General features: G+C 38.8%; 1 protein-coding gene across 3 annotated transcripts in view; it reads left to right on the plus strand.

Annotated features, from left to right (window-relative positions):
• Positions 1-6: 6 nt before the first annotated feature.
• Positions 7-24985, plus strand: part of PDS5A (PDS5 cohesin associated factor A) — a 133318-nt gene continuing 108339 nt past the window's right edge. For 2 of the 3 annotated variants that reach the window (XM_029947030.1, XM_029947045.1), the window contains exons 1-2: positions 7-123; positions 978-1155. In XM_029947030.1, the coding sequence (XP_029802890.1) occupies positions 1018-1155 (138 nt within the window). In that variant the 5' untranslated portion in view covers positions 7-123; positions 978-1017. Of the gene's footprint in view, positions 124-254; positions 341-977; positions 1156-24985 lie in introns of those variants that run through there. The other variant, XM_029947037.1, reaches the window with a different exon arrangement.

Here is a 24985-nt window from a genome sequence, read left to right on the forward strand (position 1 = left end):
GGCGGCGGCGGCGGCGGGACCCGCGGAGCCGCTTTGTGTGCAGCCCGACGAGGGGCGGCGGCGCAACCACCTGACAGAGGCCGGGGCGCTCGATGCACCTTCCGCCCGCATGAGGAGAAGGAGGTAAAGGCGGCGGCAGCTGCGGCTCGTCTCCCGCCCTCGGTTGGTGGAGGGAGAGGACGGAAGGGGAGACCGGAGGAGGGGGGGCGCGGGACCTAGGCCCGGCGGGGCTGCCGGGAGGTGCCAGTAAGGCCTCGGCAGCGCCGGACGGCGCCGAGCAGTCGGGACCGAGAGAAGCCGCCAGGGTCCCTCAGCCGAAGTTGAAGGAACAAAATGTGAAGTGCGGAGCCGCGTCAGCCGCTTCCTGGCGTGGGGTTTGGGGTGGAGGGCGGCTTGTTTCCCCCTCCCGTGGGACAGGGGAGGGGCGGGAGTGTGGCGGGGACGCCCGGGGTCCCGAAGCTCGGCCCGGCCAAGGCGTTCGTCTCCCGGAGCCGCCGTTGCGTGTGGGTCCGGTTGGGTCCCTAGTTTTGCGGCCTAAGCCGAGCCCTATAGGCCTCGCGTCTCCTTTCCCGGAGGGGACCGGCCGGGCGGGGACTCGGGGTTTCTCTCCGACCGAGCCGGGGCCTTGGAGGCCTCGCCGGGCCGGGGGGCCTCCAAACTTCGGACCTCGGTGCTGGGGGGGTGGATTTCATTGTGGAAGGTGGAATGGGAAACTCCTGGCGCTGCGCGGCGCTTCCCGCGGCCGCGGCGGCTGGTGCCGGAGAGCCCCGTGGGCCCGGGCTGGCGGGGCCCGCGTGAGTGGGGGTGGCGGGGCGCTCACCAGGGTCCGGGTTCGAGGAGGATCGAGCGGCGGGGCCGCCGGCGAGTCCCCGGCCTCCCTGGAGAAAGCGCCCTTTGCAGATTAGAGATTTTTGAAATGAAAAAAGAGGTTACAAAGTCTCCCTTTTCTCGCTGAACTTTTGTTTTCTGACCGATAGAGGCCGGTAGAGGACTGTGAAAGAAAAGTTGTCCCCCAGGATGGACTTCACCGCGCCGCCCAAGCCTGCCACTGCCCTCTGTGGCGTCGTGAGTGCAGACGGGAAGATCGCTTACCCTCCGGGGGTAAAGGAGATCACCGACAAGATCACCACGGATGAAATGATCAAGCGACTGAAGGTAGGTATCTGGACACGGAGTTCACGCTTCAGACCTCCGTGGTAGGAGGTGCTCTCTCCCGCGGTATTACTGCGCTGCTAGCCTGGCCTTGACAGTGTCACCCACCAGGTTTTCTAGGTATCTTGTAGTCTCCTTTTTTACTCTCTCCGAAAAGTATTGTTGTATCTTGGCTAAATAAGTTCTGTAGAAACATGATCATTATGGGAAATTAAAAGGAGTGTGCCTATTTTTTCAAACATAAGAATTGGTTTTTATCACTTTTTTTCTAGAAACATATGTGGGAATCCTGCTCAGAGGCGCTTACAACCTTAAATGTAGTCAGTAGTTTGCCTAGGAAGGTGCCTATTTTCATCAGCTTCTGAGGAGACTGATTTAATCACAAGGGCATTTTATTAAATTGTCACAATTTTCTAGTATCCAGAAGCTTAAGTATGTATTAGTGTGGTTAAACTTCGAGAAAATGTACTGACTTCAGAATTCAGACTTGAAATAAAGTGATGGTTTAGGTCCACATGTTCAGAGGGGTTTTCAAAAGAGAGTATATTAGCTCTTTTTTAGGTAAGTTAGCTTATTTAAAGCATGGTGATCCTAAGATTAAGGTGGTAAGTGTTGGCCTTACATAGGTCAATTTTTGCTTTGCACAGACATGGATTGTGCCCACTAAGATAACTGCTATTCTTGTGAAGAGATCAACTTGATGCAGTGGTTCTCAACCAGGGCATCTTTGACACCCCACCCTCACCCCCACTCCCACCCTGGAGACATTTGTCAGTGCTGCAGACATTTTGCTTGTCATAATTGGGGCTAGGTTGGAGCAAGGAAAGGGAAGGATTTGAGGCAGGGAGTCCTGCTTAGGAAACAATAGGAATGTAGGTGAAAGATGTTGGAATCTTGAAGTGGGGCTATGGTAGTGGGAAGAGAGGTAGAGATGAAGCCATGAAATGTTTCCTAGTTAGAAATCAATTAGGCTTCATGGGAGGAGAGGGAAGAAAAGATGTAGATAGTATTTCTACCTTGGGCAACTTGATAAAATGTATTTTTAGGGAATGATCTTGCCCCTTTGTTCTTAGAGCTTAGTGTAGTGCCTAGTAAATGTTTACAATGTCGTGAGCGTTTAAATAATATTTAAAGTATTCCTGTAGCTTTGTTTTTTAAAATCTAATTAGATTCTGCAGTTTATTGTCTCTTGGGAAGGAAGAGGACACAATAGCTTCCATTAAAGTAAACTTGATACTAGGTATATGTGAAGTGAGGTGCTTGATTGATGCTTTTTAAGGTTATATTGAATGTTTGGAGATACTGAAAATTATGAAATACAAAACTGTTAAGTAAACAACTTACAGATCTTTTAATTTTTATTTTCATATTAAGAATATTGAAATCTTGATTGCTAGTGATGGATAATCTGGTTACAAAAGAGGTACCACAAGTGTCCATTTTGGCTCAGGTCATGATCTCATGGTCCGTGCATTCAAGTCGCCCATTGGTCTCTGTGCTGACTGCTCAGAGCCTGAAGCCTGTTTCGGATTCTGCGTCTTCTTCTCTCTCTCTCTCTCTCTCTTCCCTTCCCCTGTTCTCATTCTGTCTCTTTCTCTCTCAAAAATAGACAAACATTAAAAAAAATTAAAAAGAGGGGGGCCTGGGTGGCTCAGTCGGTTAACCGTCTAGCTTTGGCTCAGGTCATGATCTCACAGTTCGTGGGTTCGAGCCCTGCGTCGGGCTCTGTGCTGACCGCTCAGAACCTGCAACCTGCCTCAGATTCTGTGTTTCCCTCTATCTGACCCTCCCTGCTTGCACTGTCTCTGTCTCTCAAAAATAAATAAAAAACATTAAAAAAATTTTAGAATAAATATTTGGTTAGGACTTCTTTCTTTTTCTTTTTTTTTTTTAATGTTTATTTTTGAGAGCGAGTGAGCATGAGCAGGGAAGGGGCAGAGAGGGAGGGAGACGGTATTCTGACTCCATGCTCTTAGCACAAAGCCCAACATGGGACTCAAACCCAGCAACTTGTGAGATCATAACCTGAGCCAAAGTCTGACGCCCAACCCGGGCCACTCAGGCGCCACTGAGTTAGGATATCTATTTCTTATGAGTTCTTTTGGAAGTTAAAATTGACATACATCTAACTATTTTGAACGTCCTGCTAAAATTTTGCGTTTCTTGGGCGCCTGAGTGGCTCAGTCGGTAAAACGTCCACTCTTGCTTGGTTCAGGTCATGATCTCGCAAGTTTGTGATTTTGAGCCCTGTGTCAGGCTGTAGCTCAGACCCTGGAGCCTGCTTCGGATTCTGTGTCTCACTCTCTCTCTGTCCCTTCCCCATTCTCATTCTCTCTCTCTCAAAAAAAAAGTAAATATTTTAAAAAGTCTTAAAAGAGTTCTTTTTAATTTTCTTAAGAATCTTATGGTTTTGTTTTCCTCCTATTTTTTCTAAATCTGTTTTGACTTTGTACTTTTTACGGAATCCCCAGTTAGTTAAAGTAGTACTGTCTTTGGTTAAAGTAGTACTGTCTCATAAGTGTAGATTTTTAACAATGTTTAACTATTTTTGATAATTTTTGTGTTTATTAGACCCTTAATTATGTACCAGTATTATAAATTCAGTAGTTTTTGTGTTTTTTATAGCAACAGTATTCAAAATCTATATAAATAAACACAAATAGGTGTAAAGGCAGGTAAAATCTTAGTCAGTGGAATTCAGAGATATTTGATCCATTCTCTTCAATATTCAAGAATGGAACAAGCATTTTTACAATAGAACCATAATTTTAGAGTTAGAAGGATGTTAAAGTAAATTTTGGAACTCCCCATATTTCACAGAAGAGAAAACTTAGGCCAAAAGTGGCCAAGTAACATGTTACCAAGATTCGTCACAGAGCGGCTTAGTGGCAGAGTCAGGGCAATACAATAGCATCATATTTATTTTCATTCTTATAGCTGATTTCCTTCAAAGGAATCTAAGTAGAACTAAGAAGTTGTGATTTTTTTTTATTCACTGAAAATGGTAAAGTGCAAAGAGAAAGGAATCTGAGTTAAGATGTAGGACAGTATTGTTTTAACATTAGAAACTATTGTGATGCTTTGAAACTTTCTTGAAAGTAGTTCTTAGAGTAGGTCTTTGGAACTGCTAAAATAGTTTTATATATTAGAAATTTTAATTTTAAGGGCACCTGGGTGGCTCAGTCATTTAAGCATCCAACTTTGATTTTTGGCATCGTCAGATTGAGCTCTGTTTTGGGCTGCAGGCTATTCACTGGGCATAGAGCCTGTTTAAGATTCTCTCTCTCCCTCTCACCCTCTCCCACTTGCTGGAGCATGTGCTCTCTCGCACACTCTCTCTCCCTGAAAAAGAAAAAAAAAAGGGACTTTTAATTTAAGCTTCTAAGGGATTACTTCACATATTCCTTTTATATATATATATAAACATTTATTCATTTTTGAGAGAGAGATAGAGAGTGAGTGGGGGAGGGGCAGAGAGAGAGGGAGACACAGAATCCGAAGCAGGCTCCAGGTTCTGTGCTGTCAGCACAGAGGTCCACACGGGGCTTGAACTCACGAACTCTTAAGATCATGACCTGAGCTGAAGTCTGACACTCAACCCACTGAACCGCCCTGGTGCCTCTATATGCAGCTCTTGATCTCAGGGTTGTGAATTCAAAGCCCCATGAATTGGGTGTGAAACCTACTTAAAAAATAGTAAGCATAAATAAGTAGTTTTGTTGCTTACGTAAATTATGATTATACATTAATTGGAGATATATTAAAGGCCATACAAAAGTTAGTTTTCTGTTGGAAAGGATAGCAGATAGTTTATACTACATCACCAGTAGCCTTCTTTCTGTATAGTTATGGATTCTGAAACTAATGTAGCAGTCATGTCTGATAACTTTAATAACACATTCAGAATACACCTATAAACAGTGTTGTACAAAGTTCCATTAGGTGCTTCTGCCCACAATTTGTTATGCACAGTCTATCTCATATCATGTATTACTACAGAACTACATGCTATTCACATTTTGTTCGTTCCTTGCTATTTTGGAAGTGGGAAGTCTTAGATAAGCATTGGTATTTAGAGACAGGAACCGGCAGGTTAAAGATTGTTTATTTCTTTTTTTTATTTTTTATTTTTTATTTTTAAGTATGTATGTATGTATTTTTTTAAGTAATTTCTACTCACAACCCCAAGATCAAGAGTCATATGCTTCTCTGACTGTGCCAGCCAGCTGCCCTAAAGATTGTTTCATATATTCCACATTTTTTTTTTTTTACCTGATATCAGAGTTCAGTACCCCCAGACAGGTCTCTTTCTGGCTATTAACTCCATACCCAAATTTGCCATGTGCATTTTGTCACAGAAATCAAAATTCTTATTACTTTGGGGCTAAGAATTAGGAAAGATTAAATAATAGGATTTTGTTGTTCTGAATATGTCCCCCATTTTTCCTCCCACTGGTTGTTATTTCTGTGTTGTGTTTGTGGTATTTTTCTGTCACTTTTCTCTATGTGTCTGCTATTCCCCTCTGCCCCACACTCTCACTTTTGCTTTCTATAGTATGCCTTGTTTGATATAGTTAGGAATTACGACATAGTGCACTTGATTAAGGTAGAGCAGACATCTCCTCAGACGTAGATTGGAAAAGGGGAGGAATAGATTAGAGGCAGGAAGGCAATGAAATCTTTCCCTTTCTTTTCCTCCAAGTGGACCCCAGAAATAATGTACTTTGGTTATAATTATTTTTACTTCCATGAAAGGATTTTATTTATCCCTAAATGCCACAAAGGATGCTAATTTTACATATAGTTCAGTATATGACTTCTAGTCTAAATTCTGTTCATGTATCTTATTTTCATATTTGTTTTAATGCAAAAGGTTCTGCTAAGAAATTAAAAAAATTAAATATGCAGGGCACCTGGTGGCTCAGTCAGTTAAGCATTTGACTCCTTTGATTTCAGCTCAGGTCATGATCTCACCATTTGTGAGATCAAGCTCCATATCAGGCTCTGCACTGATAGCAAAGATCCTGCTTGGGATTCTCTCTCTCCTCTCTCTCTGCTCCTTCCCTGCTTGTGTACTTGCTCTCTCTCAAAATAGTAAATAAACATTTTAAAAAAATAGGCAAGATTTCTTAAAATGAACCCTTAAAATATAGCCAATATGTATTTATGAAGTAATACACTGTAGCACAGTTCATATTTTAGACTTCCATTTGTGTAGAGGAACTATTCTGGTCATTTGTTGCAGTGTAACAAACTACCCCAAACCTAATGATTTAAAAGAGTAAGTCTGTGTGTGTGTGTGTGTGTGTGTGTGTGTGTGTGCGCGCGCGCGCGCGCGCGTGTGTGTGTTTAAATAAATATAACACAAATTTTATTTCAATCATTTTTTTAAGAGTACAGTTTTGTGGTAACAAGCACATTCACATTGTTGTGTAAACATCACTACCACCATCTCCAAAATTTTTTCATATTCCCTAACTGAAATTTTGTACCCATTAAACAGTAACTCTCTGATTGCCCCTTCCCCCAGCTTAGGCAACCACCTTTCAACTTTGTGTCTCTGAATTTAACTGCTCTAAGATCCTAGTATAAGAATCATATAGTATTTGTCCTTTTGTGACTAGCTTATTTCACTTAGGATACTGTCTTCAAAGTTCATCCACATAGTATGTGTCAGAATTTACTTTGTAAGGCTGGATAATATTCCACTGTGTGTGTGTGTGTGTGTGTGTGTGTGTGTGTGTGTGTATGAATGAAGCCACTTTTGTTTATTCATTATGGACGCTTGGGTTGCTTCTACCTTTTGACATCTTTAAGCAACTTTTCTTCTTATCTCACAATTTTGTGATTCAGCAATTTGGGTAAGACTAGGCTTAGCTTGATTATTCTTCTCTACAATTGCTCACTGTGCTCATTCAGTGGTATTCAACTGGTGTCTAGACCTGTCTAGAAGATCCACCCTGACTTCTCTCAGACAGTAGTTGGTGCCTTGGAAGGAACAACTGTAAGGCTGAACTTAGCTGGGCTCTTTTTCCTATGATGTAATCTTGGGTTTCTCTGCATGGTCTCAGGCCTCTAAGACACTGTGAAGGAAGCTGCCAGTGCCTTTTAAAGGCTTGGTTCAGAACTGGCAATATCACGTATCCCTTACTTTAATGGTTAAAGTAGTCATGGCCCAATCTACATTCAACAGGAGAAAAAAATGACTACTTCTCAATGGAAGAAGAAAGGAATTTGTAGCCCTCTTTAATCTACCACAGGAACTCTTACTACAAATTAGAGTATGCTGACTACAGACTTTGTAGCTGTATTCATAAATTTGAAAAACACTTAATTTCAAAAACAGTAGTATGTATTTGCATCCAACTTGCTAGATTTGTAAAGTTTATTTTAAATATCATAGGAAAATTAAAAAAAAATTTTTTAAATAAAGGAGGGGCATCTGGGTGGCTCAGTCGATTGAGCATCTGACTTCAGCACAGGCATGATCTCATGGTTCATGAGTTTGAGCCTCACATTGGGCTTTGCACTGACAGTGCCAAGCCTGTTTCAGATTTTGTTTCCCCCTCTCTCTGCCCCTCCCATGTTCATGTTCTCTGTCAAAAATAAAACATTTTTAAAAATTAAAAAAAAATTTTTATGTGCTAGTTAGGGAAAAATTATGGGAGAGTCTCATGATTTGATTTTAGAATCATGTTTCTTTTATTTATTTTTATTTTATTTTATTTTTAATTTTTTTTTATGTCTTAGTGCGAGCAAGCAGGGGAGGGGCAGAGAGAGAGGGAGACACAGAATCTGAAGCATGCTCCAGGCTCTGACCTGTCAGCAGAAAGCCCAACACAGGTATCGAACCCATGGACTGTGAGATCATGACCTGAGCTGAAGTCAGCCACTTAACTGACTGAGCCACCCAGGTGGCCCTCATGTTTCTTTTATTTGAATTTTTACTGAAGAGTATTGCTGGCTAATTATGATGATGGTTTTTCCAGTACTACCCCCTTTTTAAGAATTATCTAAACAAAAAAAGAATTATCTCAACTTTTTGTGGGGTGCCTGGGTGGCTTGAGTGTCCCACTTTTGATTTTGGCTCAGGTCATGATCCCAGGGTCATGGAATTGAGCCCCAGGTTGGACTCTGCACTGAGCATTGACCCTGCTTAAGATTCTCTTTCTCCCTCTACCGCTCTCCCCCACTTGGCACGATCGCTCTCTCTCTCTCTCTTTTTAAAAAGAAAAAAAAGATATCTCAACTTTTTATATTGAGACATTTCAGACTTATGGAAAGTTGGGAAAAATTGTACCTTCAACACCCATATCCCTTCACTTAGATTTACCAGTTGTTAACATTTTGTTACCTTTGTTTGCTTTTATGTTTCTCCATACACACACACAGAGGGAGACATACACTTTTTTGAGAGCTACTTGGGGACATCATGATATTCTGTCTGTGAATACTTCAGCATTCTTCTTTGAATAATGATCATTATCACACTCAAATGCTGTATTGGTACAGTATTATCTGTTATACTGTCCATAATAAAATTCTCCCAGTTGCCCTAAAAATTAAGAGTTGGGTTTTTTCCTCTATCCAAGTTTCAGTATATGATCATTTGCATTTGTAATGTTTCTTTAAGTCTCCTTTAATCTAGAAGGTTCTGTCACCATTTTTGGAGGGGGGAGTCATTTATGATGTGACATTTTTGAAGCATTTGCCTTATAGGAGTTCCATAGTCTGTTTTTGTCTCATTGCCTCATGCAGATTCAGGTTGAACTTTTTTTTGGCAAGTACTTTACCACGCAAGTGGTAATGTATAGTCAGTTGCATCATCAGGAGCAGCAAAATGTCAATTTGTCCAGTTAGTTTATGCTAAATTTGATCACTTGGTTACAGTTGGTCGACTCTTTACACTGTAAATGTACCTTTCCCCAATTTGCAATTAATAAGTAATGTTTAAGGTGGCAGTTTTGTTTTCCAACAATTACTTAACAATTACTTAGTTACCTTTTTTAACTTCTACTGTGGTGGTTATGAAATGTTGCCTTTTTTGATTCTGTCATTCCTTCTACATGTGTTAGCTGGCATTCCTCTGTAGACAAGAGCCTGCCCCCCTCTCCCCTTTAATTACTCATGAAGGTGCCTGGGTGGCTCAGTCCATTAAGTGTCCAACTCTTCATTTCAGCTCAGGTTATGATCTTACAGTTCATGAGATTGTGAGATCGAGTTCTGCATCATGCTCTGTACTGACAGTGTAGAGCCTGCTTGGGATTCTCTCTGTCCCTCCCCTGCAGTCTGTCTGTCTGTCTGTCGGTCTCTCTCTTTTTCTCCCTCTGTCTCTAAATAAACATTAAATTTTTTTAAATTACTCATGGATTCTTCATTCAGTGCATTATTATATATTACTATCCTTATTCCCTTTGAGAGTCAGATGATCCCAAAACGAGCATGCTGGCTTTGGTGTCCTTTTGAAACATCTGGTGTCTTTTTTCTGGTACAAAATGTTCACCTCATACTTTCTTGCCCCAGATTTGGATAGCTCATTTTTTCCAGAGAGGCCTATTTCCATTTTTGTTAGAGAGTGGTGTAGAGAGTGGTGTTTATAAACCATGGTCTAGGCATTGGCATTGTGTTCATACTGGTAGTAGGATTTAATTTATCCAAGCCCTTTTAATGTGTAGAGCTAGGAAATGTACATAAATACTTTAAATCACGTGTGCCTTCTGTTCCATTAAAATCCAACACTACAGGGGCATTTGGCTGACTCAGTTGTAGAGCATGCAACTTTCTCTTTTTGTTTTTTTCTTTTTAAGTTTGTTCATTTTGAGAGAGAGAGCACACATGCAAGTGAGGGAGAGGCAGAGGGAGAGAAAACGATCAGGGGAGGCGGGAGGGGAAGAGAGTACCAAGCAGGCTCTGCACTGTCACTGTGGAGCTTCATGGGGGACTCGAATTCATGAACCATGAGATCCTGTCCTGAGCTAAAGTTGGGCGCTTAACCAGCTGCACCACCCATGCACCCTTAGAGCATGAAACTTTTGATATTGGGATTGTGAGTTCAAGTCAGTCACAAAAAGTGAGTTCGTTTTACTTGAAAAGAAAAGAACAGCAGCACAGAGTTTTTCTTAAACTTCTCCATTCCCTATTTGTATTTTCCTTCTACAGTATAAACCCTGTTTTCCCTCAACTTGATAAAATTGTTTCTTTGTACTACCCTAATGTACACTCAAGAAAAAATTCAATGCTAGTATCCCTGGTAAGATTTTTTTGCAGTTTTTTTTTTTTGTCTTCCAAGGTTGTACAGAGTACCATATTTGTTAGTTACTTGAATTTGAATTTTTTGGTCTAATTGTGTTATCAGTTTTATATATACTTGGTTTCTGTTTGTGTTCAGTTTTTATTTTAGGAGAGAGAGAGCACAAGCAGGGGAGGGGGTCAAGGGAGAGAGCAAGAGAATTTTTTTTTAATGTTTTTATTTATTTTTGATACAGAGAGAGACAGAGCATGAGAGGGGAGGGGCAGAGAGAGAAGGAGACACAGAACCGGAAGCAGGCTCCAGGCTCTGAGCTAGCTGTCAGCACAGAGCCTGACGCGGGGCTCAAACCCACGAACGTGAGATCTGACCTGAGCTGAAGTCAGAGGCTTAACTGACTGAGCCACCCAGGTGCCCCAAGAGAATTTTTTTAAAAATTTATTTTTGACAGAGAGAGACAGAGGGTGAACAGGGGAGGGGCAGAGAGAGACAGAGACACAGAATCTAAAGCAGGCTACAGGCTCTGAGCTATCAGCACAGAGCCCAACCATGAACCATGAGATCATGACCTGAGTTGAAGTTGGCCGCTTAACCGACTGAGGCATCCAGGCGCCCCAGGAGAATCTTAAGCAGGCTCTATGCTCAGCATGGAGCCTGATGCGAGGCTCTATCCCGTGACCCTGAGATTGTGACCTGAGCTGAAGTCAAGAATCTGATGTTCAACCTATTGAGCCACCCAGGTGCCCCTGTTTGTATTGAATTTATATATACACATATATAACTTAACTCTTTATTTCCACTGATAAATGTAATCCTTGCTTGATTTTTCCTTATTGTATTAAAAAACATAACAAAATATATCATCTTAATCATTTTTAAGTCTATAGTACAGCATTGTTAACTATGTACATTAAAAAAAAGTTTATTTATTTTGAGAGAGGGAGGGAGAACCCCTAGCAGGTTCTACACTGTCAGTGCAGAGCCAGACCTGGGGCTTGAGCCCACAAACTGTGAGATTATGACCTGAGCCAAAATCAGGAATCGGATGCTTAACAGACTGAGACACCTAGGTGCGCCTGTGCATTGTTTTTGTGTGTGTGTGGCTCTCTTTGCCCCTTCCAAGTGCATGTTATTAGTACAACAGATCTGTGTAACTTTTTCATCTTGTACAACTGAAACCATGTACCCATTGAACAACTCCTTTCCCCCTCCCCCTCAGCCTCATTCTATTTTCTGTTTGTAAGAGTTTGCTTTAGATCCCTCATGTAAGTACAATCACAGTATTTGTCTTTTGGTGACTGGCTTATTTCACCTACCATAATGTCCTCAAGCCTTATCCATGTTGTAGCATTTGACAGGATTTTCTTCTTTTTAAAGGCTGTATGATAATTCAATGTGTATATATGCCACATTTTCCTTAAGTAGTAATCTGTTGGGCATTTAGGTTGCTTCTACCTTTTGGCTATTGTGAATAATACTGCAGTGAACATGGGTGTTCATATATCTGAGATTCTGTTTTCAATTCTTCTGGATATAAACTCAGGATATATATTGCTGGATGATTCTCTTTTTTATTGAGGAGCCCGCCATGCTGTTTTCCTTAGCAGCTGCACCATTTTACATTTCCACCAAGAGTGCACAAGGAATCCAGTTTCTCCACATCCTCAAAAGTACTATATAAAAACTTAACTTTTCAGAAACCTTACTTCTATTGTTACCCTTCCATTTCATTTCCATGTACCCACCCATTATAATCATTTTCATTAGTTTCTGGCTTATCCTTTCTATGTTGTCTCCCTTCTTACTCAAAAGGTAGACTATTATATGTACTCTCTTGTACTTTACTTTTTTCATTTAGTATATCTTGGAAGTCACTCCAGTTTCACTTGGAAATTTCCATATCTGGAAATATTTATTTTCCTTGGTGACTTGGTACTCTGTGTGGATGTGCTATAGTTTATTCAGTTAGTCTCTTTGTTGCATTTGAGATTGTTTCTAGTATTTTGCTATTACAAATAATGCTAAAGTCAATAGCATTTGTATTTGTATAAGTGTATCTTCTGGGTAATTTCTAGGTGTGGAATTGTTGGATCAAAGGTAAATACAGGAGTGAATTTTTTTTTGTTTTGTTTTTTGTTTTTTGTTTTTTGAGGTGGTCAAATTCCCCTCTATAAGGGTTGTACCAGTTTGGACTTCCACCAGCCTGTATAGGAATGCTCAGGCTCTCATAATGTATTCTCAAGTAATGCCTACTTTTAAATTAGCAAATAGGCAAATTAATATATTGTGAAAACCATTTTATTAACTCCTGGCAACAAGAGTTCTGCAGGGGAATGATTAAACTCAAATGTCACATTGAGGTTCAGAAGAGTATGAACCCTCTTTAGATCTCCTTGAGAACTCAAAAGGGAATTGAGTAACTTTTTTAGTTTCTGGGTTTTTTTAGTTTAAAGAAGGGAAGGTGGGTGGAGATGGAAACAAAATGTTAGTAACAGAGATGGTGTTAAAATCAAGTCTCAAATTCAAGACCTTAAATAGAAATTAGGAGAAGGCATGCTAAACACCATTATGGGACCCAGCCACCCAGGTGGCTCAGTCAGTTGAGTATTTGACTCTTTAAGGCTCAATCCAGGATCCCAGGGTTGAGGGAGTGAGCCCCACTTTGGGCTCTGTGTTAAGCATGGAGCCTGGCCTTGGGATTCTCTCTCTCTCCCTCCGCCCCTATCCACTGCTCACATACATGCACTTTCTCTTTAAAAGAATTCATATATGAAATAAATAACATTGGTATGTAGAATGCCAATACCATGATTTATTTTTCATATTAGAAATCTGTAGGTGTCCAAGGTAAAAACCCAGTGAGTTCTCACAGTAGGAGAACAGGTTTAAAGTCATTAATAAATTTTGTTTCTATTACCTTCTGTTTTCAGAGTTAATGTTTAAGTTAAATACTACTTGGCTGAGGATATTGGCACATCAAATATGTCCAGTTGAATTCCCTGCTAAGAAAGATAAATGAATAGAGTTTATATATTACATAAAAGCCTGAAAAAGTTTTTATTTGCTAAAGACAACAAATCTAGAAGTTTGTAGGTAATGGTTGCAGTAGAAAGCTGAACACAAAAATAAAGGAATTTACTAAACTTTCCCTTGCTGTTGGCATTTGGTCTTAAATATATTTTCTTTCTTTTTTTTTTTTTTAAATGTTTATTTATTTTGAAAGAGAGCACGGAAGTGTGTGCATGAGCAGTGTAGGTGCAGAGAGAGGAGGAGAGACAATCCCAACCAGGCTTCCTGCTGCCAGTGCAGAACCTGATGTTGGGCTTGAACTCAGGAACCACATGATCATGACATGAGCCCAAATCAGGAGTCGGATGTGAACAGACTGAGCCATCCAGGCACCCGTGGGATTTGGTTTTTCATATTAGAGTAGAGCTTCCCAACTGGTGTGCTTCTATATACAGTTTCAGGTGTGCCTAAAAACAGTGTCTAAGAGACTCTATATCTGGAGGTTATAAAATCTTTTTTTGTGATGTGATATTTTTATTTACTTTTATTTCTTTTTAATTTTCTGTAAGTAACCTCTGCCCCCAACGTGGGGCTCAAACTCATGATCCCAATATCAAGAGTTGCATGCATGGTGTAAAGACTGAGCCACACAGGTGCCCCTATGATGTGATATTTTAAAAGTTGGGAACTGCTAGAATATGTTTTGTTTTTCATGTCATGAAAGTATCATTAAGGTCAAACATTCAGAGCTTCCTACCAAAGTAGGAGAACTGTGTGATTGGTGCTGTTAAAACCAGCCCTTAAATAAATAGCATTAGTCCATTAGGGGAAACTGGCTTTACTCTAGAATAACACTGGAATGGATTTCCATTTATATGGAAAAGAATATTTGAGATCATCATACATAATTCATAAGCTAAATGCCAGTTATGTGCTAGGATTTATTTGTTTTTAGGATAAAGAGATAACTATGAATTTTGATGGTCAAGAAAAGTTTCATGGAGAAGTTGACAGACTGGGATTTGAAGGCTCGGGCTTTGGTAGACAAATAGATGATAAAACATTCCAGACAAACAAATAGCAGGGACAAAGACTGAGAGGCAGAAGCATGCTTGGTGTGTTTGAAGAAAATGAGTAGAATGGTTTTGTGAGCACTAATGCATCAAAAAGAGGAAGGTACCTCTTGAAATTGTTAAAGTCCTTAAATACCAAAGAAAGGAATCTGAATTAAAAAAAAAACAAGGCGCTTGCATGGCCTAATCAGTTAAGCATCTGACTTCTGGCTCAAGTTATGATCTCGAGGTGTGTGAGTTCAAGCCCCCGGTCAGGCTCTGTGCTAACAGCTCAGATCCTGGAGTCTGCTTTGGATTCTGTGTCTCCATCTCTCTCTGCCCCTTCCCTGCTCATGCTCTGTCTCACTCACTCTCTCTCTCAAAAATAAACAGATTTTTAAAAACTGTAAAGAAAAAAAAACCCCTCTCATTTGAGCTGAAGAGTACTGTGTCTAAGTCATAGTTTTGCATGAGTGACAAAGCTAAGTGATCACAGTTTCTTGAGACGTGAATACCACCTTTTCTTTGTGGCTGATTTATGGTCTTCTTGTCCTTTCCAGACAGGGTAGCGTCTTTGATTGAATAGTAATCCATTTCTAATTAATACTGCCTGAAAAATCTGTTAGTTGGTGATAGTTTAGTCACATGATACTAGTTGTGAAGGCTGTAGATGAGTAAGATTTTAAAAGAATGGTCGGTAGAAATTTATGTACTAGATTATTGTATGAATTGTATTTTTATCACTTGGATTTAATGTGTGTTTTTTCAAAAATTTTTTTATCATTTATGTGGTTGGAATTCTAAGTAAATGTTAATAATAAACTGATGCCAAATTGTTAAGTTTAATATTTGAAAAATAAGTTCAGTGATTATGTATAATTGTCCTATAATTTTGAATGTCTGAATTAAATATCCTTAATCTAGACATTATAAAATAAGCAGAGGTAAATTTTTCATTGTACAGAAAGAAAATCATTGAATAAAAATGTTTAAGGATGAGTCAGCATGTATAAGAAGACTAATTTGTTTTTCCTTAAGTTTAGAAATTGGTTTTCTTCTTGAGGCTTTACGTAAATGGCTTTGGAAAAAGTGGTAGACATCATCAGGCAGTAATAAAATGAAATTGATTGTAAATCTCTTGAAGTAATGTTAAATAATTTTGTTTAGTATATTCATTTCTCATCTTTTAGGTGATATCAGATTTTTTAGATTATAACATATTGTTGCTGTCTCAATTCTTTATATTTTTCTATACTTTTTTTTTATTAATCACTTAATTTTTTTAAAATAGAGACTATTTTTTTTAGAGTAGTTTTAGTTCATAGCAGAATTAAGTAGAAAGTACAGAGCTGGGTGGTTGAGCGTTCCACTGTGGTTCTGGTTATGACCTCATAGTTTGTGTGTTCAAGCCCCGTATCAGGCTCGCTGTTGTCAGCCCACAGCCTACTTTGAATTCTCTGTCCCCCTCTCTGTCCCTCCCCTGCTCGTGTGTGCGCACACGCACACGCTCTCTTTCTCTTTCAAATAAACAAATATAAAAAAAAAAGTACAGAGTTCCCAACAACTTTGTCTGTCCTCCTATTCCCCCTCTTTTCTCCACCTTCCTCCTCCCCATTACATCTAGCAACAGAGTAGTATGTTTTGTTACAGCCGGTAAACATTAACACGTCATCATCATCATCATCATCCAAAGTCCGTATTCCTTTTTTATTTTTTATTATTTTTAATAGATTATTATCAAATTGGTTTCCATATAATGTATTCCTTTAAAAATTTTTTAAAATGAAATATTCATTATACTGTAAATGTATTATTTTCACTTTTATTGAATAATATAGAATGAGTATATCCATATCATTAAATAATTCTTTAAAACATGATTTTTTTAAAGAATTTATTTTTTAGAGAAACTTTTGTTTCACAGCAAAATTGAAGGAAAGGAAGATTCTCATATACAGTAAATCCAGTAAAACTTTGGATTGCAAGTAACTGGTTCTGTGAGTGTTCTGCAAGACGAGCAAATGTTTCTAATATATTTTAACTTGGTAAACAAGGGATATCTTGTAAAATGAATGTCACATGATCACAACTAAGCCAGTGGTTCTTGAAAATTGCTTTTGATATACTGGTGCTTTGGATTACAAGCATTTCTGGAATGAATTATGCTCACAAAGCAAGGTTTTACTGTACCTCCTTTCCCCCACATGAATGGCTTCCCCCATTATCAGTATCACTCAGCAGAGTGGTACATTGGTTATCAACAGTGAACCCATGTTGATAAACCCAAAGTCCATAGTTTACCTTAGGTTTACTCTTAGTGTTGCACGTTCTTTGGTTTGGACAAATATATATTGACAACTATTCATCTTCACAATAACATCTAGAGTATTTTCAGTGCCCTAAAAATTGTGCTCCCTTTATATATCCCTCCCTACTTCATATACATTTTTTTACCATGGAAAATCGCAAATGTTTATTATTTATATATTATGTTTTTTATGTAAGTTGAATTATTCTCTTAATAATCCTAATTTTGACTTCTCTAACTTGGCCAAAATGGAACTCTGAGTGCAAAATTTACTGATTTTAACTGGATGCAGAAAGAGAGAGAGGGCATAAGTGAGCAAGAGGGAGAGAGAGAGAGAGAGAGAGAGAGAGAGAGGGAGAGAATATACCACAAAGGGCAGAGGGAGAGAGAAGCGGGGTTTACCCAAAGCAGGGCTCATGCTCACCCGAAGTGGGGTGGATGTAGAAGATTTCAAATCTTGGAGATAATTAGCATGCTTTAATCTACATTTGTGGTTCTCAGATTTTTAGAGTTCTTAAATATCACCTGGTGCTTTTAAGAATTAGTTATGTGGGGTACCTGGGTGGCTCAGTCACAAGTCCAAATCTTGATTCTGGTTCAGGTCATGATCCCTCCGTTCGTGTGATCCAGCCCTGCATGGTGCTTTGTGCTGACAGCAAGGAGCCTGCTTGGGATTCTCTCTCTTCCTCTCTCTCTCTCTCTCTCTCTCTCTCTCTCTCTCTGCTCCTCCCCCTGCTCATGTATGTATATACACATGCATGCTGTCTTAAAAAAATATTAAAAAAATGTTTAAAGTGAATCTCTCTCTTAAAATAAATAATTTAAAAAATTAGATACCAGGTTTTAAAAAGAATTAGAGGAGCATCTGGGTGACTCAGTTGGTTAAGCTTCTGACTCCTGATTTTGACTCAGGTCATCCTCTCACAGTCCATGAGTTTGAGCCCCACTTTGTCGTGCTCCACACTGACCTTGCTCGAGCCTACTTTGGATTCTATCTTTCTGCCCTTCTCTCTCTCTCTGCTCCTTCCCACCCCCCCCAAGTAAATAAATAAACTTTAAAAAATTGATACGTGGTAATCTCCCACCCAACACCCCGAATTTAGTAGTTTAGAAGTGAGCTCAGTGGCACAAAAACAGACACATAGACCAATGGAATAGAACAGAGAACGCAGAACTGGGCCCACAAATGTACGGCCAATTAATTTTTGACAAAGCAAGAAAGTATCCAATGGGAAAAAAACTGCCTCTTTAGCAGGTGGTGCTGGGAGAGCTGGATAGCAACATGCAGACGAATGAAACTAGACCACTTTCTTACACCATACACAAAAATAAACTCAAAATGGCTGAAGGACCTGAATGTGAGACAGGAAACCATCAAAACCTTCGAGGAAAAACTAGAAAACAGCCAGCCTGCTTGAACTCAACCGCAGCAGTTTCCTACTCGACACATCCCCAAAGGCAAGGGAAATGAAAGCAACAATGAACCTCATCAAGATAAAAAGCTTCTGCACTGTAAAGGAAACAATCAAGAAAACTAATAGGCAATGACAGAATGGGAAAAGATAGTTGCAAGTGACATATCAAATAAAGGGCTGGTATCCAAAATCTACAAGGAACTCCCCAAACTCCACACCCGAAAAATAAATAATCCAGTGAAGAAATGGGCAGAAGACATAAACAGACACTTCTCCAAGAGGACATCCAGATGGCCTACAGGCACATGAAATGATGCTTAGCATCACTGATCATCAGGGAAATAGAAATCAAAACCACACTGAGATACCACCTCACACCAGTCAGAGTGGCTGAAATGAACAAATCAAGAGACTATAGATGCTGGCAAGGATGTGGAGAAACGGGCACCCTCCTACACTGATGGTGGGAATGTAAACTGGTGCAGCCGCTCTGGAAAACAGTATGGAGGTTCCTCAAAAAACTATCACTAGAACTCCCCTACGACACAGGAATAGCGCTGATAGGGATTTATCCAAGGTATACAGAAGTGCTGATGCATAGGGGCACATGTACCCCAACGTTCATAGCAGCACTGTCAACAATAGCCAAATCATGGAAAGAGCCTAAAAGTCCATCACCTGATGAATGGATAAGTATGATGTGGTATATATATATACAATGGAGTATTACATGGCAATGAGAAAGAATGAAATCTGGCCATTCATAGCAAAGTGGATGGACCTCAAGGGTGTCATGCTAAGTGAAATGTCAGGTGGAGAAGGACATACCATGTTTGTACTTATAGGTCTAACAGGAGAAACCTAATGGAGGACTATGGGGAGAGGAAGGGGAAAAGAGAGTTGGGAAGAGGGGGATGCAAAACCTGAGAGACTATTGAATACGGAAAACAAACCCAGAGGGTTGAAGGGGAGGGGGAGGGAGAAGGGAGGTGGCAGTAATGGAGGAAGGCACTTGTGGGAAAGAGCACTGGGTGTTATATGGAAACCAATTTGACAAACTATTAATTAAAAGAAGAAAAAAGTGAGCTCAGGGGCGCCTGGGTAGCTCAGTCGGTTAAGCATCTGACTTTGGCTCAGGTCATAATCTCACAGTCTGTGTGTTCTTTTTTTTTTTTAATAGTTTATTGTCAAATTGGTTTCCATACTGTCTGTGTTTGAGCCCCGCATAGGGCTTTGTGCTGATCTCTCAGAGCCTGGAGCCTGTTTCCCCTCTTTCTGTGTCTCCCTCTTTCTCTGCCCCTCCCCGCTGTGGGTGCCCCCCCCCCGCCCCCGTCTATGTTTCTCAAAATAATAAAGACATTTAAAAAAGTAAAAAAAAAAAAAAGTCTATTTTTGCGTTCCCCCCTGCCTTTTCATTAAGTTCCTCCAGTGTTCTTGATATAGAGAATATGCAGAGAGAGAGCCTCAGAAATATACTTTGCTTTCCTTACTGCTAAATTTCTTATTAACTATTCTCAAAAATTTTATCTAAAAAGAATTTTTCAAATTCTAGGATTTTTACATTAAGTTTAAATTCTGCCCAGAAACAAACTTTACTTCTTAATTATTTTAAACTTATTTGGAAGGCACACAACTATGTATACCATGACCTCTTTTACCTTATCTTGTGGCAGTCTATTATTTAGAACTCTATTAATCTACATTTTGTTATACAGTTTTACTAGTAGTTACACAAAATTTAGCAAAAATAATCCCTAAAGGTAATTAGCTTACAGGCTCATTTGATGGGGTTATTTACTTATGAAAGCAGACATTCTGGGTTTCTAAATGAAATCTCATTCCAACCTAGTCTTTCTAATTTGAGCTGATGGCTACAAATATAGCATGTTGGAGTTTTTTAAAAAATATAAGTTAAATTGGTAATTTGTAGAAAGTTGTACTTTTTCCAAAAGAGAGGGGTCAGTAAGCATTGATTTGTTTTGCATTTTCAATAGTTTATGGCATTCCAAAACTAATCGTTCTTATTTACATATGTGATATGATTCCTGTGGGACTTTTTTCTTTATCTTGTGGCATTTCTGAATCATAAAATATGCAGTGTTTATGGCTTTATTGCTTATCATTTCACTTTAATTATTTGTAAACTGGCAGCACTTTAAATATAGTAATTAAATAAAACATTTCAAATAGTAAATTACCCTATCCTTTATTTAGTAAGCGGGCTGCCCTTGGGATTTTTTTCTTTTTCTGATTGTTATGTATCTTTTATGTATTTCTTTATATTTATCAGAGGGTTCTGTGAGTTTCTTGAATGTATAGTTTATTGTTCATCATTTTTGAAAAATATTCAACTATTATCCCTTGAAATATTTCTTCCCATTTTTTCTCTTTTCCTACTGTGCCTCCACTCTGTTTGATAATGTTCAGCAGTTTGATATGGTTTTTGTCTACATGCTGAAATTCCCCATTTTTAATGCATGTTGTCCACCTTTTCTACTATATCTTTGAACATATTATAATTACTTTAAAATACCTGTTTGATAGCTTTAGTATTTGGGCCTTTTCTAGGTGTACTTCTGCTGATTTATTTATCTTTTGATAATGGGTCTATCTCCCTCACCCCCCCCCCATCTGTTTTTGGTTGAATGCTGGACATTGTATGTAAAAAAAACCAGACTGAGGTAAATAATAATTATGCACAGAAGTAAACATATCTCTTCTTTTGTCAGGGTGTTAGTGTGAGAGGTTGAATCAGTTCTTAATCTAGCTGAACTGGATTTGCTATACATTGCTTTACTGTGTGTGTGTGTGTATGAATATATCTATCTTTTTTTAAATGTATTTCAGACTGAGTTGCATTCCTCATATACTTTACCCCTAAACAGTTTAGCATGAATATCATTAAATTCACGGTTAGTATAATTTTTTTGTGTGTGTGAGGATAATATACATATTTTAACTGTACTATTTGATGAGTCTTGATAGATGATTATTGATGTATAACCCAGTTTTTTTTTTTTTTCTTTTGAGAGAAAAAAAAAGAGGAAACACACACGTAAATGGGGAAGGGCGAGAGGGAGAGAGAAAATCTTAAGCATATTCCATGCCCAGCACGGAGCCCAGTGTGGCGCTTGATCTGCACAACTGTAAGATCATGACCTGAGCCAAAATCAAGAGTCCAGTGCTTAACTGACTGAGCCACGGAGGCACCCCTAACCCAAACTCTTATCATGATACGGAACATTAACATCCCTCGTGCCCCCTTTTAATCAATCCCTACTCCTCTACCACCCCCATAGGAACAACCACACTTAACAGTTTTTTAAACTAGATTAGTTTTGCTTCTTCTAAAACTTCATATAAGTAGAACTATACAGTATGTGTTTACACTTACGTAAGGCCTTTTTCATACACTATGTTTTTGAGATTCATCCATGTTGCATGTATCATTAGTTTGTTCCTTTTTATAGCTCCATACTATTCCATTGTATGAATATTCCAGTTTGTTTTACCATTCACGTACTGATGGAAATATGGACTGTTTATACTCATGGCTGTTGTGAATAAAGGTGCTATAAACATTTTTGTACAAGTCTTCTATTGGACATATGTTTTTGTTTATATTGGGTAATAAGTACCTATGAGTGCAGTCATTGGATCATAAGATAGCTTATGTTTAGTAAGCAACTGCTAGTCTTTTTCCCAGAGTAGTTGTACTGCTTTACAATTTCACCAACAATGTATGGTAATTCTGTATTCTCAAGGAACTTGTCTATTTCTCCTAAGTTATCTGGCCACATGAATATTATATTATCCTTTTAATGTCTATAGGCTCTGTAGTGATACTCCTCTGTTGCATTCTTTATGTTGGCTCTCTTTTCAAAATTGATAGGTCTTGGAAGAGGTTTGTTAAATCTGTTACTCTTTTCAAAGATCTTACTTTTGGTTTTGCTAATTTTCTCTATTGCTTGTTTTCTGTTGACTTCTGTTCTTTTTTCTATACAGATTGGGTTTTCTAACAGGGTTTTCTCAACCTTTGCACTCTTGACACAGGTAATTCTTTGTTTGGGAGGCCAAATTGTGCACTGTAGAATGTTTATTAGCAGCATTCTCCAAAAGTACCCACTAGATACCAGTTGCAGGCCCTTTCCTCCCAGTAATAACATCTAAAAATATTTCCAGACATTGCCAAATGTCTCCTGTGGTGGGGGGAGGGAGGGGGAGACACCATTGGTTTGAGAACCACTTTCCTGACATAAGCTTTTTAAAGGTATACATTTCTTGTAAAACACTGCTTTAATTGCATCTCACTAGTTTTGATGTTTTTATTCCCTTTTAGTTAGATATTTCTATGTTTCTCATACTTCTAATCTAATATTTCTATAGAAAGATTTCTATTTCTAGCCTATTTCTGTGATCAGAAAAGATTACAGTCTTGAAATCTATTAAGTTTTGTTTTTTTTGATCTAGTAATATGGCCTCTCTTGGGAAGCATGTCATGTGCATCTGGGAAGAATGCGTATTTTGTTTGTTGGACCTAGTGTTCTATAAGGTCAGTTAGTGTCCTTTTGGTCAGGGGATTGAAATGGTTATTCATCATGTAAATCTTTATTGATTTTTACAAATTTTCGCCTGGTTCTGCTGCTGAGAAAGAGTGATAAAGCCTCAACTCGTGATTGGGGAATTGTATATTTCCCCCTTAATTCTGTTGATTATTTTTTCATTTATTTTATAATTCTGTTCTAAGGCACATGTTGGATTTATTATTGTTAAACCTTCCTAATAAGTTGATATTTTAGCATTATGAAATGTTCTTGCTGTCTAAACTTTACCTTTTCTATAACTTTTTATCTACATTATATATTTTTCCACTTTTTTAAAACCTATGTGTCTTTATATTTAAAATACATCCAGCATATGATTGGGTCATGCCTTTTAAATTTTTTAAAACTGCTATATCCATTTTAGCAAGTTTTATGTTTAAATTGGAGTGTGTGAGTCACTTACATTTAATTGATGTGGTTGGATATATATCTTCCATTTTGTACTGATTCTGATTCCGTTTATCACTGTTTTCCCCCTTCTTTCCTGTCTTCTTTCTTAATTTGCTATTTTTTAGAATTTCATTTAAATTTTCTATTGGCTTTATAAGCATACTTTTGTGCTCTGCACCTATGGTTGCACAGGGATTGTAGTATACATTTTTAATTTTTATAGTCTACTGACTTTTATATTTATACTGCTTCATGTAAAATGTAATAACCTTTTATTGGTATGGGTTCATATATCCTCCTCCCTTTATGCTACAGATAATATTTGTGAACCTCAGTTCTATGTATTTTGTTTTATTTTTTTAATTTTTTAAAAATTTTAATGTTTTTTTTTAAATTTATTTTTGAGAAACAGAGAGAGACAGTGCAAGCAGGGGAGGATCAGGGAGAGACGCAGGTACAGAATCTGAAGCAGGCTCCAGGCTCTGAGCTAGATGTCAGCACAGAGCCCGATGTAAGGCTCGAACCCACAAACCATGAGATCATGACCTGAGCTGAAGCTGGATGCTCAACCAACTGAGCCACCTAGGCGCCCCTGTTTTATTTTTTTAATGCTTGTTTTTTTTTTTGTTTTTTTTTTTTGAGAGAGAGAGGGCCCATGGATAAGCATGAGCTGGGGAGGCACAGGGGGTTGTCGGGGACAGAGGATCCGAAGCAGGCTCTGTGCTGTGCTGACATCAGAGAGCCTAATGTGGGGCTTGATCTCATGAACCAACCATGAGATTGTGACCTGAGCTGAAATCAGATGCTTAACCAACTGCTAAGTTGGATACTTAACTACCCTGGCGCCCCAATAGTTCTGTGTATTAAAAAAAAATTTTTTTTAATGTTTATTTTTGGGAGAGAGGGGGACAAAATTCAAAGCAGGCTTTACCCTACCAGTGCAAAGCTCGATGTGGGGCTCAAATCTACAAAAGTGTGAATTTATGACCTGAACCGAAGTTGGATGGTCAACCAAATGAGCCACCTAGGTGCCCCTACATTCTGTGTATTTTAAATAAATTGCAGGGGAAATAGACATTTATATTTTTGCACTTCATTCCTTGGGTTTTTCATTTCCTTGTTAAAGATTGGATTTTCCACCTGATGATAATATCCCTTCAGTTTGAGGAACTTTCCTTTAGTGTATATTTTAGTTAGGATTTGTTCAGGTAAATTTACATAGTTTTTATGTGTCCGAAAATATCTATGTAGCCTTCATTTTTGAAGGATTTTTTTTGGATATAAAATTCTATATTGACAGTTTCAGTACTTTAAAGATATAATTCCACTGTCTTGTGTTCTCCAGTGTTTTCAGATGAGAAGTCAGTGATTATATGTATTTTTTGTTCCTTGTATGTAATGTGCAGTTTCTAGCTGCTTTCAAGGTACTTCTCCTTTTCTTTGATTTTCAGCAGTTTTCACTGTGATGTCTCAAAGGGTGTGTTTCTCCCATACTTGTCCTGACTTGATATAACTGAGCTTCCTGGATCTGTAAATTTTTGTCTTTAACCAGATGTAGAAAATTTTGGGAGGTGCCTGGGTGGCTTAGTTGTTTAAGCACCTGACATTGGCTCAGGTCATGATCTTGCGACTCAGAGTTCGAGCTCTACGTCAGGCTCTGTGCTGAAAGCTCGGAGCCTGGAACGTGCTTGGGATTCTCTTTCTTTTTCTCTCTCTCTGTCCTTTCCCTGTTCATGCCTGCTCACTTTCTCTCTCAAAATAAACATTTAAGAAAAGAACATTTTTGGTCAAGTTTCTTTCGTAGAATC

The sequence above is a fragment of the Suricata suricatta genome, chromosome 1, assembly GCF_006229205.1.
Source record: "Suricata suricatta isolate VVHF042 chromosome 1, meerkat_22Aug2017_6uvM2_HiC, whole genome shotgun sequence".
In the NCBI taxonomy this organism is placed as follows: Eukaryota; Metazoa; Chordata; class Mammalia; order Carnivora; family Herpestidae; genus Suricata; species Suricata suricatta.